This window comes from Syzygium oleosum, unplaced genomic scaffold, assembly GCF_021117445.2.
Source record: "Syzygium oleosum isolate NSW1041296 unplaced genomic scaffold, Sole_v2.1 Sole_v2.26, whole genome shotgun sequence".
NCBI classification, from domain to species: domain Eukaryota; kingdom Viridiplantae; phylum Streptophyta; class Magnoliopsida; order Myrtales; family Myrtaceae; genus Syzygium; species Syzygium oleosum.
The window spans coordinates 342,306-357,062 of NW_026607510.1; the positions used below are offsets into that span (position 1 = coordinate 342,306).

Sequence of the window (14,757 nt, forward strand, 5' to 3'; positions counted from 1 at the left end):
GCTCTGCTGTAGAAGACGCCGTAGGAGCGAAAAGGAGACGGCAGGAGGAGGTGAAAAAAAAGGGAGAGCAGCGAGCGAGCGAGCGAAGCGAAAGCGTTTTGGCCTTTCTTTTTTTTTTTTTTTTTTTTTGGGGGAGGGGAGGGGGAGTTACCTTTTAGGGTTTTACAGTGGGCGAGCGAGATGACCGCCTCCCCCCCCTCTTTTATTTATTTTTTTTTAAAATCGGAGTGGAAAAGAAGAAAAGGAAGGAAAAATCGATGATGAAAAGAAGACGAACGAAAAAGGCGTGTGGCGAACGGACAAAAAAGTCGACGTCGTTTTTTTAAGTATTTAAATGTATTTGACCCGAAAAAGAAAGTATTATTTGAATGTGAATAAAATGTAGCGTATAGATAAAGGGGATCTGAATTAGGAGAAGCGAATACGGAAATAAATTATCCGGGAAAAAGCCAGAAAAAGGAAAAACCCCATTTTGCTTTTTTTCGGCAGTGCCCCTCGGAATCCCTTGATTCGCCATCCCTCCCTAATCCCGGCCGTTGGATTATTTATTTATTATTTTATTTTTTATGTATTCCAATTACGTGTCTACGAAATTATCATAATGAAGAAAAAAAAACAATGTTGATATATATTTTTTATGAGAATTTTCAAAACATTCATGCGTTAGCTTGACTATGGTTACGGGAGTTCCTCGATAATTGATCGAGCTCGAGCTAATTGCCGGAAAGTTTTAATTGAACCGAACCGAACGGGCTCGGGTTTGAGAGATCGAGAACGACCGAGCCTCGACTCCGGGAGTGAAATTAGGAACAGCCGGAGAGCCGGGGTTGAGCTGAGGTGTGAAGTTGTGCTCTCTCAGCTCGTCTTGATCGCGCCATTGATTGCGTCGATTGTATTTCCTAACAAGCAACGGTCTTTCTGGCACGGAAGCAACGATTTCTTTAATGGGCTGTTATGCTTTGTCGATCACATTCGTGTGGTCATGAGTTTAAGAGCCTTTCTCCCACTTGAGCGAATCTAGCGATATTTGGAAATTAAAAATACGCTCAGCGTATCGTATCGCCGGTTATTTAACAGCTTTTTCTATACTTAGTTATGACCGGTCAGATCACCATGACGTCGTAACGTACTGCGTTCGTATTTACGCTTAAGAACGATGATGTGTCGTAGGGCTTATACAGTAGGATCAGGGTACCGGTACCGTCGAATGAAGCATTCAACGGTACATGCCGTGTTCCGTTCAGATAGTGACTACGAAGGAACCCCATCGTGCACATGTGCTTGTGTTACTACTCTGCAATCCTCTTCCTTTTGCTGTTCAACTCTCTCTCCCTCTCTCACTATACATACACAGCTGTGTAAATAGTAGGAGTAATGTTAAAATGTGCTAAAGATTATCCGCAAAATACACTGCTAAAGCTAATTTGACAGCCGACGAACTTCCGCGACGCACCCAGCAGAAAGAACCACCCAATGTCCTACACGGCTCCGGATTTTACATAAACACATGAGGAAACGACAATGTCTCCTAATCTGTATCGAAACATTAGCACATCTAATCAATAAGCTCCTAGGCAATCAATCATTCTACAGCATGTTCAGAAAGGTAACAAACAAAAGGTCAAATAGACTTGGAGGGAGCAAACTACTCCTTCGTTCTTTGAAAACGAAGAGTGTGCAGATGGCATTTTTACAACTTCAAACAAGAATCGAATCACTTGAATCATTTCATACCACGCAGGAACTGAAACTACCGCAAGAAACACGGATCCAACATCAGTCCCATTCCCACAGCTAAAAGGATGGACTGAACTGGCAAGTATGGTTGAGTTAATCCAGGAAGCTGTTCATTTATCTGAAACGGTCAACAAATCTTTGCTGCACACAATTAGAACATGACTACCATCTCCTAGATAGACACACAATCCAATTGTTTGGCTGCATGATACCCGAGTTTCACTGAATGTATATGAGCAATCTTCAACATCCAACTCTGTTGGGAATTAAACTCTACTCTACCCCAAGTTCATCCCCACAGAATCCAGCTTCAAGTTCCAACCCCAGTTAAAGTGAACATATCCCGATGGAGATGAGCAAGCTGACATGAAAGGCCCTCAGTAAAGACTGGTTTTCCCAACTAGTAAGTCTTTATGAAAAAAGATGTTCGCATTGTTATTCATAAGGGCCTCAATAGAAAGCTGCAAGTGCTAGTGTCCTTAAACAACAACAACAACAACGAAAAGCATGAAGCAGATAAGCAGACAACCAATCCTGCACATTGGTGTTCTCCAAAGTCGGCCTAAACCACCAAAAGCTGATTGAACTGAAAACACTAGCAGATTAAATGAAATGCTTAGACCATTTCGCTATCCTTTTCAGCTGAGATAGGCAGAAATACTGCATAAAACTTTCCTCGACGTACTATGATTATCAATAAGCTACATTCATGATTGCACGTAGTTGTCCCTGGGCAGTAGCGGTATCCTGGATTTCAAATTGTGATTGATCATCTGCTCAGGCACACTTTAGAAAGCCACTTACTTCACACTTATCTCGTCTTTCATGTATAGACAAAATTAAAACCATGCTAAAGAGAATAAGCTTCTGAAATCTTTCATTATATACATTATCTGCCAGTACTCCAATCAAATGACACAAAAGTATAAATTTCCAATAAGAACCATTGACGAATAATGGACATGTTCTGCATGTTATGAAACTGCTCACATTTTACTAGGCACAGCAAGATACTTAGTATGACGACCCTGAGCAATAATTTTCCCACTCTTTTTCTTTCTGAACTCTACGCTTGTGACACCAACAGCCTTCCCAACACGCAAAACCTTCGCCTCAATCTCAATTTCCTCCTGAATAAAGTCAGAGCAATTTTTTATGTCTAATCAGCACCCACAGTACCCAAAAAAGCTCACAACACAGCATACATGATAACACGAAGTAAAACCGAACCATGTGTTGCAGCATTTCGTTCTACCGTGACCTGACGAATTTAAGAGACATGATGGTATATGCAATGCCCTGGGGGAAAACATTTATCCTAACTAGAGAATTTAGAATATCAGATAAAACTGTCCATTTAAAACCACCATTTCACCAATAAACAGTCCATCCCTTTATGGTATGCCAACAGCTCAGTTCATCCAACAAAATTTGCTTTCTAGAGTATAAAGAATAGCTCAAATGTTTGCTGAACTTTGCAGCATCCAGGTTCATGCTAGTTAAGTGGTTTTATTTGTCTATCTGTGGCTTGGCAAACTAATTTGTGCAGGTACAATGTCGATCAAGCTTGTTTTCCTTGTGCTTCTGTAGAAATAAGTAAACCATCGGCAAGTAAGAAATCCAGCACTCAGGGTTATCCAGATTAATCAGTTTCATTTTCCTGGGAGAAGTAAAATGTAGAACCGACCTTTTGGTCCCCAAATCTTAAAGTAAATTAGTGAGGCGGCACCAGCCTGAGACTATTAGCTGAAGACTTTTTCAGATGTTGTAATACCCTCAGTTCTTAATTGGAGTTTGTATTTCGGTTATTTGTTGCTTGGCAAGCTAAATTTTCAAAAAGCAGTATGGTGAACCTAGTTTCTATGTGGGTACTCTTTGCAAAGGGAAAAAGGTACGAATACTAAAGACATCCGCATGAGGGTCTTGCTTATGAGACACGAAATGATGATGTGATTTTACGATGAATGCTCCCATTTGGATATCGGGTTCCATCTCTTACCTATCATTTGACAGAAACCCAAATGGACTTTGAAGAACCACTCGTTTCCGCTTACATCTGTCATCAGATTCTCAAGTGCTGTGCCTATTCTTGCTTCTTATATCAGATTGAGTCAACCCAAAATGGAATACGCGCATCAATGCTCAGTAGCTGTGACCGGATGCTCTAAGAGATGCATTTGCGAGTAAGAGGCAGGTGAGGGAAACAGAGAGAGAGAGGGGCTCACATCCAGAAAAGCAGCATCCAAGTAGGAGACGTTAATCTCGACGGAGACACCCGTGAGGGGGGCTCCGACGGTGAACATGACGGCAGAACCCACCACGTCCACCAGCATCCCCGTTGCTCCGCCGTGCAAGAAGTTGCCCGCGTTCTGCAACCAAAGATATCACGACAGACATTCCCCAAGAAACCCCAGACGAAGCACCGAATAGGGACGATCCAGCATACCCAGATGAGCAACGGAAGCAGAGGTGAGGGGGAGGGGGAGGGGGAGGGGGAGAGGTTACCAGCAATCGAGGGGGCACGTTCATGGAGCACACGATGCGACCGGGCTCGACGAGGTCGACGCGGAGGCCCGACAAGACGAGGCTCTCGAAGAGCTTCGGAGGCAGCTTGTCGTCTCCCTCTCCACCGGCGGCCTTCTCCAAGTATCTTCTCACCTGATCCTCCATTTTCTCACCCAATTCAACTCTCTCCCTTTCTATGGGGAAAGATGAAGCCTTTGATATGCTTCTTAGATTCTTGATTCTCATGAACTGTGATCCAAATGGATACAAATAGAACAGTATTGAAATGAATAAGAGTTAATATGCAAAATTAGGCTCTACCCTCAATTAAAATATGTAATTTATAAGATTGACATGAACCATGCCACAATAAGATCATTGAACAAAGACAAAAACTTTAGATTAAAAAATTAATGATTTGATTCTATTTTCAATAGGTTTGAAGTAGGAGTCAAAGATGACTTTGAGATCTAATGTATTCACACGGTTCCCTACTTGGTATCCGATGAAGTTGTCTGTTGAGGTTGGTTGCATATTTGTTAAGAAATCGAGATGTTTTTTTCTCAATAACCAAGAGGAAAAACCCCCTTGTCGTCCTCATCTTGCGGCCGGTTGCGGCAAGAAGCGATCCCTGCCTCCACCAGAGCCCAACCAAAGACGGAATCGAAGGAGCGCCATGACACGGGCACCCGATGTGGCGATAATGTCGTGGTATTAGGTCGGATACCGATGGGGTGGCGATGTTTGCACTCTTTCTAGAATAATGTCCTGTTCAATAACCGTATGAAAAAGGATAAGTGATTTTGCCTTTTTTTGGATGGGTTGAATTGAAAGAGGCATGTGAACTGTAAAGTTTGACTCTAGTATCATTCAACCAATGATGCCAACCTAGGAGAGAGATGGGGGAAGTTAAGGTGGTTTTGCCTTTTTGTGTAATGGAGGGTTACATTTGGTCTGTCCTAACTGGCTTTTGAGTGTACGCCAAAGACCTCTTCAATTTTTAGTTACAAAAGACCAAACCATCATCACTCCCTCTTCTTTCCTGTGGGCTAAGGCATTCACACATGATTGAATGGATGCACGACCGCATGCCCTTCAGACGCCAAGGCATTCATCAATCTTCAAAGTCCCTCCCAAGGTACGATCTGTTCGCTTCTATTTTCCGTTTGTCTTCGGCGTATCATTTCGCATTAAACGCCGTCCATGAGTTGCATTGCCGTAGGCCATCAATACTTCATGATTGCCCAGTTGATGGAAGAAATGCAGGGTCTCTATGCATCACCAACTGGGATGCTAGAGATGCTAATTATGATCAACAGGAGCAAAATGTCACCAGAGTTTGTCTGCCCAGAATGTTTCCCCAATATGCTCTTTCTTTCATCTGCACAACTCATGTTTCTCCTCCTGCATTCTCAATGCCAACCTCCATTATCTTAGTAAGCCTACCTTCGTGCCACTAATTTAACCGAAATGATTTCGAATTTTGCTCTCTGCCTAATTCCATGTGCTAGTTCATGGCCTTTTATGTTAATCCCACTTTTCAGATGCCGGTAAAGTCAAGAAATACTAACTCCACTATAATCCTAAGTCAATTGCCCCAATCTGATCTTGATCGTAGCCAATCACAAGAGCAGAGATTATACTGGTAATAGAGCAATGCATTCCTGCATGTTTGAGGTCTTTTTACCCGCTTTCAACACCACCCAATCTGCATATGACACTTGACAGATACTGAAAACAGTAGGGGCAAAAATATGAAAAACAAAGCCTCCTTTACTCGATTCTTCGTTTCTCCCTCCCTATGCCTACCAGAAAGGTGCTTGACTTCAGAATGATAGTTTCCACACCTTTTTTGTGGGTAACCAGCACCATGCCATCTTTTTAGGCTTTCCCATTAAGTTTTTGCCGTTGCTCCTGGTATAAAGATTCCAAACAAAAGGCCATTAGAATACATGTCATGCTTATAAACTATTAATAGAGAAACAAACAGCATGTTTTTCACACACTAACATTCTGATAGAGTCATAACAAGAATTTTCATAAGTACTTTTAAAGTTCACTGACCTTACTACACATAAAACTACCAGTATGCAATATACTAGACCACGTATTAGCATAACCATTCCTCTTACTACTTGCTGACCATCTATCAGGGGCATTTGGCATTTCTTTTTCTTGATTGTTATCTTGTTATGTAAGGCAAAGGATAACACGAGGTTGACTCTTCTATTCATGAGTAAATGTAATAGTGCGAATTGAGAGTCGCAACTTGACGCCATTTTACTGATTTCATTAGGATGAACTCTGAATTTGATTGCAGGCTGAAGACCATACCCTTAGCAAGGTGAAAAAGCCTCAACTGGGGACAGAGAAAAGTCTTCTGTCTTCATTCCAGAATTGAACATCCATGGAGAAGCCAGCGACACAAGGTGCAGCTGTTTCTAGGCCTACAACCACATTTGTACAAACCGACACAAACACTTTCCGAGAGATTGTACAGCGCTTAACAGGTCCATCAGAAACTGATGCATCACAGGAAGGCTCTCTCGACAGAATTGGGAGCATGAAGATGAAGAGGCCAACAGTTTCACTGCACGAGAGAAGGCAGTGCCCAAGGCAGAAGCTTCAGATAGTTAAACCCACCATCCACTTCAAACCTGGTTCATCAACTGACCAACATTCCTCACTCTCCAAATCAATCAGCAATTCTGATGCCATCTTAAGTCCGCTGGGAACCCCTACTTCAAATTTCTCGAAGCTTTCCATTATTGAGCTACAAAACATGGAACACACATCTCCGCAGTTAAATAATCAAGAAGAAGAAAGAGCCATAAGAGAAAGGAGATTCTATCTGCATCCGTCTCCCCGTTCTAAGCCAGGGTTTACTGAACCAGAGTTATTAAATTTATTCCCTTTAACTTCTCCTCAGACAAGTGAAGGATCATAACTTCAGCAGTAAACCGTGCTCTTGATTTGTAACTCCAGTCAGTAGTGCATGTGTGCAAACCCCCTAAACACCCCCCCAAAAGAAAAAAAAATCTTTACCATCTCATTTTCAGGCCATGACATGCCCAAAATGTTGTATACCTGCAATTTGTATTGAATATGAGTTTCAGTCCACAAACACAAGGGACTTCAAGACTGTCCAAGCTTCTTCAGATAAGCATTTTCTGCTTCCCTATTTTAAGACTGAGGGCCTGTTTGTTTGTAGTTTTTAAGAAGCAAAAGCCCACCTTTTTGCTTTCCCGCCAAAATTGAAAATATTATCAAAATCTCAGAAAGGTCTGGAAAAATTATGTGTGAATTTCCATGTCATCATTTGTATATCGTGAAAGCTTCAGATGATGCAAGTTAAAGAAAAGCGAAAGTGCGTCTGTCACAAGTTTTAGATTAAGCCAAAAGTAAAAAGTAAAAGTCCATCCATGCACCTTAAATCTATGTAAGGTCTTCAAAAGTGTATATGGCAAATAAATTAAAATGATGAAAAATTGAGACGCACTTTTTATAGGATTGCTTCCACTCATGCAAAAGTCTTTACGATGCGGTTCCAAAAAGCAGAAAAGCTCACAGCCAACAAAACATGATGAAAGCTGCGCAATAACACAAAAAACCATATTTTCTGCTTCTTACATTTAATCCCCCAAAACATATATGTGACATATTTATACAGCTAATTTAAGACTTCAAGCCACATTAGTTACATTTTCACAAATTAAAGTAGGAAGTATGTGGGCAACATCATATATTTCATCTCATTTTATGTTGCACATGCACGCACACGAGAGAGAGAGAGAGAGAGAGAGAGAGAGAGAGAGAGAGAGAGAAGGTCAATACTTGTGTGTCGACATGGCCATAACTGTGGTCACCTAAGTGCCAGTCTGCCAATGACATGGCAGTTGTCCAACTTGAATTTAAGTTATTCAACTGAAGACAACTATATTGGACACATGGACCTGAGGATAAAAGAAAAAATAAGTAGAAAATTTACCTGTCAACCTGGGAGCACTTGTATTCTCAACATCCAATAAACGCATTGTTGAGAATCAATTGTCACTGCAAGAATTGAAATTATAAATTAGCCTTAACGGTACAAAAATGTACTAGTAAGAAAAATAGAACAGGAGTTAAGGAACTCTGATGGGTCTACCCAAGACAATTCCTTTTATCCAGTGGGAGCAGAGGAACAACGGAGTGACCAAATTAGCCAAGAGAAATAAATGGCATGAAGTGTCCTTGAAGATTCAAATTTACCTACAAAAGGAACATAGAGCAGTACAATCAAATACTCTCAAGTTGCAAACTCGGAAATGTGTTTCAGTTTGAAGATTAAACATTATATATGCAGATAGTCACAACAAAGTGTGCATGGTTAATGAGTTGCAAATTAAAGGCTACTAGAGAAGGAAAAACTCAATCAAATCATACATCTGCAACACCCAAGCAAGACAAGGATATCTTACATCAAGGCGTGCAAATTAAGTCTGCTCGGCAATGTTAGGCATTAAGTGGGATTGAGTAGCATGTCAACAGAGGAGCCAGCAAGCCTCTCCTTGATTTGTTGATCCATGGTACTTAAAATGCTGAATATAATGCTTCTTTCCGGATGAGAGTAGTCTCCAGCTATAAACACATTTTTTCTCCTATCCACTTCAATCCAGCTGCATCCAGCAGGCTTTCTTAGATCTCTTGTTTTCATTAGCTTTCTCATCTCCAAAACACCATCCCACCTGGCATCTGCAGCATAAAGATTTGACATCACGATGTAGTTCCCCACGTCATTGGCTTCGGTTTTAAAAAGATGGTGCGCCACTGCTCGACCTAATTCCACCTCATGGTGAGTCCTACATGCACCCAATAAGGTCGCCCAAATATTTGCACTAGCTTTAATGGGCATCTGAGTCACGAAAGAGTACGCATCATTCACTCGACCTCCTCGAGCGAGGAGATCAACTAGGCAAGCATACTGTTCCGTAGTTGGCGTCATTCTGTGAACGTTTTGTATGGAGTCAAATATCTCTAATCCTTCATTTATGAGGCCAGCATGACTACAGGCAGACAACACACAAGTGATGACAACATGATCCGGTTTTATACCTAATGAAATCATGTGATAGAAAATTTTAAGTGCTTCTTCCCCCATACCATGCATAGCGAAGCCACCAACCATTGCGGTGAACATCACCAGATCCTTATGTGGGCTCAACTGGAAAATATTATAAGCATACACTATGCTTCCACATTTTGCATACACATCTAAAAGAGCAGCGTTTAGTCTAACATCCTCAAAGCAAGTTCTGACTGTATATCCATGACACTGCCTCAACAAATGAATGGAGGCAATCTGAGCACATACAGGGAGGAGGCTCATGACTGTCAGCTCATCGGGCTTCGTTCCTCGAGCTTGTAACTGATAAAAGAGAGTTAGAGCTTCATCAAAGCATTCATTTTCAGCATAAACTCGAATCATTGAATTCCAAGCGATGAGATCTGTTTCAAATATCCTGTTTGATATCTTATACGCATCATCATGTGATCCATGGTTCACATGTCCAGACACCATTGAGTTGTATGAGACTAAATATTGTTTGTTCAATAAACTATTAAAAATCTTCGAGGCGCCATCAACATCACCGCATTTACCATATGCATCAAGCATTGCATTTCCAATAGTGGACACTTTCTGCCCTATCAAAACACCAGACCTGACAATGTATCCGTGTAATTCTTTGACCAATTGTACTCTCGAGAGTGAAATGGAGAAATTTACTAAGATAAGCATGGTGACAGAGTCAGGTTTAGTTCCTTCTTTGAGCATCCAGCTCAAAAGGTCCAGAAACTGGCTATGAAATCCTCTCTCACTGAAGGCATCGAGCATCGTGTTCCAAGATACCACATCTCTACTTGAAATCATCAAAAATGACAAAAAAGCTGCCTCTACATCATCGCATTTTGCATAAAAATGAACCAAGTTATTCCTCACTGTTGTATCCCCAAATAAGCCAGGGTGTCGAAGTACATATCCGTGGATCTGTTTACCCCACTGAATCTGTCTTAATTGTGCACAAACAGGGAGAACACTAGCAAGAGTGACACTATCCAAGGTAAATCTCTCAGTCAAGACTAGTTCGTGAAAAAGCTGCAGTGCTCTTGACCATTCATCATTTGATGCATATCCTGCTACGACTGAATTCCACGAAACTAAATCTCTCACTTTCATCTGTCTAAATAAGGTCTCAGCCTCTTCTACCAGTCCAATCCTTAAGTAGAATGTCATAAGTGCATTGCAGACAGAGATCTCTGCCGCAAGCTCCGTTCGTTGAAACACAAAAGAATGTATCTGTCTTCCAATGCAGTAAGCAGTGCTCTTTTCCAGAGAACCACAAACAGGCAAAACATTTGCGATCGTCGCATAATTGGGTGCTGTTGATCCTTTCAGCATCCGGCAAAACATTCTGAAGGCATCATTTATCAGCTTATTCTCTGCAAACCCAGCAATGATTGCATTCCATGAAACCACATCCTTGTCAGGGATGCAGGTGAATGCAGCATAAGCATCAGTCGTAACTCGCCCACATTTTGCGTACATTGAGATTAGTGCATTTCCCACGAGGGTGTGTGTATCCAAGCCGGATTTAATGACAAACGAATGCGCCCTCTTCCCCGCATCCAGATTGCTTAATCGAGCGCACAAAGGAAGGACGATGCAAACGGTGACAGAGCTCATCTTGGGGTCCTGGACAAGATGCAAATTATTGAACATCCTCATTGTCTCAGCCTCAAGCCCTTTGGACCCAGCAAACCCAGACAATACAATGTTCCAGAGGACAATATCGGGGCTATGGATCTGACCAAACAACTTTTGGCAGTCATCCAAAGCTCCGGACTTCGCATACAAGTTGAGCAGCGCTTTCGATATACACAAGCAAGAAAGATGGCCAAGCTTTAACGAATGCCCATGAAGAGTCTTTCCCAAGTGGAGGGCCGAGAGGGCGGCACAGGACTTGAGAACAGATGAAAGGACTTGGTAACTGGGTTTGAAAACCGAGGAAGACCGGACCTTTTGAAGGAAAAAGGAAACGGCTTCCTTGTGCCGGGCGTTGGTGCAATAGTCCCTGATCACGTCGCCCCATGCTTTGAAATCCGGTTCGTGCATGCCGGGGAAGAAGTGGGTACTCAAGCGTTTTCGAAGGCAATACACATGGCACCTACCCACATGGAGACTGCTTCAGCGGCATTTCGACAAACAGGTTATGGGCGGTGGGCCCAGCATTGAACTGATGATGAGAAGGCAAATTTGGATTCACTGCAATAGTGGGTTGCCATGACTGCCACAAGGAATGCCGTTTGGCGCTGAGAGAAGGTGGAAGAACAACGAAGCCACCCCCTCTCGGTCTCCCCTGCACAACTCTTTTGACGCTGGAACTGCCGAGAGCGAGCTCGCAGGGAGCTCAGAGATCATTCGATTGCGTTCGATTTTGTTGAGGATGAAAAGGCTGCTTGTCGGAAATTACTTTTTCTACCACCAAGTGTAAGTTATAATTACTCTTATTAAATCGATTTACAAAATTAATTTATCAAATGATGTGTTGAATTTATCGACTGATCGAATACTATTTTTCAAGCGCATTTATTGATATAAGTGCTGAAAATACTATTTTTCAGCATTTATCGAGGTTATCAAACGCATCCTTAACTTTCTAATCGATTATTTATGCGATGTAATCCTCAATCTTTACATATTGTGCAATGTTGTCTTTCACTCTATTGGATAATTTGAAAACCAATATTGAAATCCCTTCAATTATCTCGATGATGGCAAAATCTTAGAAGAGTATTCGATGAGTTCTTAGAGTGAATGCAGAAGAAGTATCGCAGATTGAAGATCTTCAAGAGTCTGATCTATTTGAGGCGATTCGAATCTATGAAGATGTTAAATGGAGATATTTCCACTATAATTGTTATATTCATCTTATGATTATTGAAGAATGGAAGAAATACACTTGGATACAACATGACTTCAATAATATTAAAAGTTTCAGATAATGAAGAGCCAGCTCACCGATATCATTTTTCTATTTCATATATGGGTTAATACTACGAAAAAATCTCAAATTAATATACATATGACAATTTTATTCTAAACTAATTTTTTACCACCAAAAATCCCAAACTGGTACACTTATGATAAATTTACCTTCCGTTAGTTTCCGTTAAATTGGATTAATACCACAAAAAACAAAAAACCGGTACACCTATGACAAACGGAGGGTAAACATAAAACCGATACATTAGTCAATTACCCCATGTCATTTAACAAAGCAATTTGACAATAAAATTTAACGGAAACAAACTGAGAATAAAATTGTCATAGGTGTACCGGTTTGGGGTTTTTAGTGGTCAAAAAATTAGTTTTGGGTAAATTTATCACAGATGTACCAGTTTGGGATTTTTCGTGATATTATCCCTTCGTATATTGTAGCACACCCAAGTTTGGCAAGATAATTTGTGATTTATATGCTTGATTGTTGATCAAAGATGGCAAGGTACATTTTCATATTTAGAAGATTATTTACAGGCTAATCAATTTAGGGCTAGATCGCTTTTGCCTTTAGGGAGAAAATTATCACAAAAATCTTAAACCTATTATTGTACTTTTGCCCAGTCCTAAACCATTCAATTGAATTGAATGCTAAACATTTTCACATTTTGCCAATTGGGTTCATTTTGCCAATTTTGGTTGGAAATTTTTGACATGTGCTGGGCGTCCTATGTAACGTGGACAATTTTTTTTATTTTTTTAATATTTTTTAAATATTTTTTCCATAATTTTCTTTTCTTTTTTCCTTTGCTTCTTTTCCATCTTTTTTTTTATAATTTTCTTTTCTTTTTTCCTTTTTTTCTTTGCTTCTCTTTTTCGAATTTTTTTTAATAATTGATCAGATGAACTCAATTGGCAAAAAATGAATAGTTTAGAACTCAAATAGCACAATTAAAAAGGTTTATGAATGAATTGTGAAAAGTGCAATAAGTTTATAGATTTTGCAGTAAATTTCCCGCATTTAGGTAAAGTTACTTAAACCAATGTATTTTCAATTTCTTCTAAGATGAATAGTGTTTCGTAATAGGTATTTGGAACATTTTGAGAAGCCTTTTTAAAAATAAGCACATTCTTTTTTACAAAAAATAAGAGAGAGAAGAGGAAGCAGATGTGTGAAGCATTGCATGAGGCCATCGGACTGCACTTGTAGCAACGTTGTCAAGGCTTCGCGGGGATTGTGTGACCCCAGGCAAGGCATTGTCGGGGCAACATGACCCAGACAAGATGGTGCTCGAGTCGAGCAAGCCAAGGTAGATGCGACCCCGTTGGGGTGGCACGGCCCAAGGCAAGCCACCCGAGCAGAGGTGTGAAGCATTGCACCAGGCCATCGGATTGCACTTGTACCGACATTTGTTGGGATTTTGGTATCCAAATCCCATAGAATTGTATGAAAAGTGTGTGGATGAAAGTGTCTCACATTGAATAGAAGAGAGATGGGAGATTGGTTCAAATAGTTGAGCCTCACAAATGGGTTTGGGCCCCAAGGGGTATCCCACTTTTGTGGAAGGGAGAGGACCTACGCCAAGCTAGGTCAGTTTCCCCCCGCGCGCCGCCGCTGTCCGGCCGGTGTTAGAAATTAATTAATTATTTATTTTTTGGACAAACAAACATGTCTGTTCGTGAGGTTCGGTTCGCCCGAACGAAAACCGAAGCCCTTCGCGACTGTTCACGAACCGAACCGATTCAAGTGAACCTTCGCTACTATTCACGAAAGCGAGTCTTCATTACTCGCAACTCTTCATTTTCGTCACTTCAATATATGACCGAACAGTTTAGTTCGGAATGTAGTGACACTTCGTAGCATTCGTATTCCCGCGAGACATTTTTCCCGCCGCACCCGACACACTCTAGACATTTTTCACTTCATCATTTCGTGCGATTATTCTGCGAAATTGCGTTCGAAGGGGTCCTCCGAATACGTACCGCTTCGGAGGAACGAGATCCGTTCTATCCTGGGAGACGATTGTCCAAATCCTCGGGTACCGGTTGAGGGGCCAAATTCCTCTTAAGGACACAACGTTACTTCGTTGGGCTCGGATCAACATTCTGCTTATTTGTTTGTACTGCTTTCAGGTTAGTTTTCTTGACGTTTGATTTCAATTTATGGTATACGAACTTAGCCGACAACAACATTGTCAAAGCTTCGCAGGGATCGTGCGACCCCAGGCAAGGCATTGTCAGGACAACATGACCCAGACAAGATGGTGCTCGAGTCGAGCAAGTCAAGGTAGATGCGACCCCAAGGTGAACCGCCCTAGCAGGTAGGGCCCCCAGTCGCACGACCCAAATGAGATTTGCAGGAGCGTGGTGGGGCACGGCTGCCACCATCCTATCTCTTTGTCTATTATGCTAATTTAAAGAAGGTTTTTCCCTTGAATTTCTGGCATTTGCGTAACAAGATTTTGCGCGGAGGGTTT

General features: G+C 41.4%; 3 protein-coding genes across 7 annotated transcripts; 1 reads left to right on the plus strand and 2 right to left on the minus strand.

The window, feature by feature from the left end:
- Positions 1-2,588: 2,588 nt before the first annotated feature.
- Positions 2,589-4,488, minus strand: LOC115682601 (uncharacterized). The gene is made up of 3 exons (XM_030606866.2): positions 4,243-4,488; positions 3,963-4,106; positions 2,589-2,867 (listed from the first exon to the last, which is right to left on the minus strand). The coding sequence occupies exons 1-3, from the start codon at positions 4,486-4,488 to the stop codon at positions 2,724-2,726; spliced, it is 534 nt and encodes a 177-aa protein (XP_030462726.1). The 3' UTR covers positions 2,589-2,723.
- On the minus strand, positions 3,962-11,747 carry LOC115682597 (putative pentatricopeptide repeat-containing protein At5g08490). Of its 5 annotated transcripts, none has more exons than XM_056303201.1 (7): positions 8,703-11,746; positions 8,390-8,493; positions 8,231-8,295; positions 6,577-7,015; positions 5,131-6,156; positions 4,184-5,010; positions 3,962-4,106 (listed from the first exon to the last, which is right to left on the minus strand). In XM_056303201.1, the coding sequence occupies exon 1, from the start codon at positions 11,393-11,395 to the stop codon at positions 8,744-8,746; it is 2,652 nt and encodes an 883-aa protein (XP_056159176.1). In that variant the 5' UTR covers positions 11,396-11,746; the 3' UTR covers positions 3,962-4,106; positions 4,184-5,010; positions 5,131-6,156; positions 6,577-7,015; positions 8,231-8,295; positions 8,390-8,493; positions 8,703-8,743. The 5 variants fall into 5 exon arrangements, with proteins under 5 accessions (XP_056159176.1, XP_030462718.1, XP_030462720.1 ...); XM_030606858.2 differs by adding an exon at positions 7,288-7,329 and having other exon boundaries at positions 4,184-6,156; XM_030606860.2 differs by lacking the exon at positions 8,390-8,493 and adding an exon at positions 7,288-7,329 and having other exon boundaries at positions 4,184-6,156; positions 8,703-11,747.
- On the plus strand, positions 6,650-7,202 carry LOC115682600 (VQ motif-containing protein 31). Its single transcript, XM_030606865.2, has one exon. The coding sequence runs from the start codon at positions 6,650-6,652 to the stop codon at positions 7,187-7,189; it is 540 nt and encodes a 179-aa protein (XP_030462725.1). The 3' UTR covers positions 7,190-7,202.
- Positions 11,748-14,757: the final 3,010 nt, after the last annotated feature.

Excerpts from the sequence above, each read along its gene's own strand:
- LOC115682601 (XM_030606866.2), bottom strand. The coding sequence starts at position 4,488 with ATGAGAATCAAGAATCTAAGAAGCATATCAAAGGCTTCATCTTTCCCC. Across the intron at positions 4,107-4,242 it reads ACGTGCCCCCTCGATTGCTG|AACGCGGGCAACTTCTTGCA; the intron begins GTAACCTCTCCC and ends CTTTGGTTGCAG. Across the intron at positions 2,868-3,962 it reads TGGATGCTGCTTTTCTGGAT|GAGGAAATTGAGATTGAGGC; the intron begins GTGAGCCCCTCT and ends GACTTTATTCAG.
- LOC115682600 (XM_030606865.2), top strand. The coding sequence starts at position 6,650 with ATGGAGAAGCCAGCGACACAAGGTGCAGCTGTTTCTAGGCCTACAACC.
- LOC115682597 (XM_030606861.2), bottom strand. The coding sequence starts at position 11,395 with ATGCACGAACCGGATTTCAAAGCATGGGGCGACGTGATCAGGGACTAT.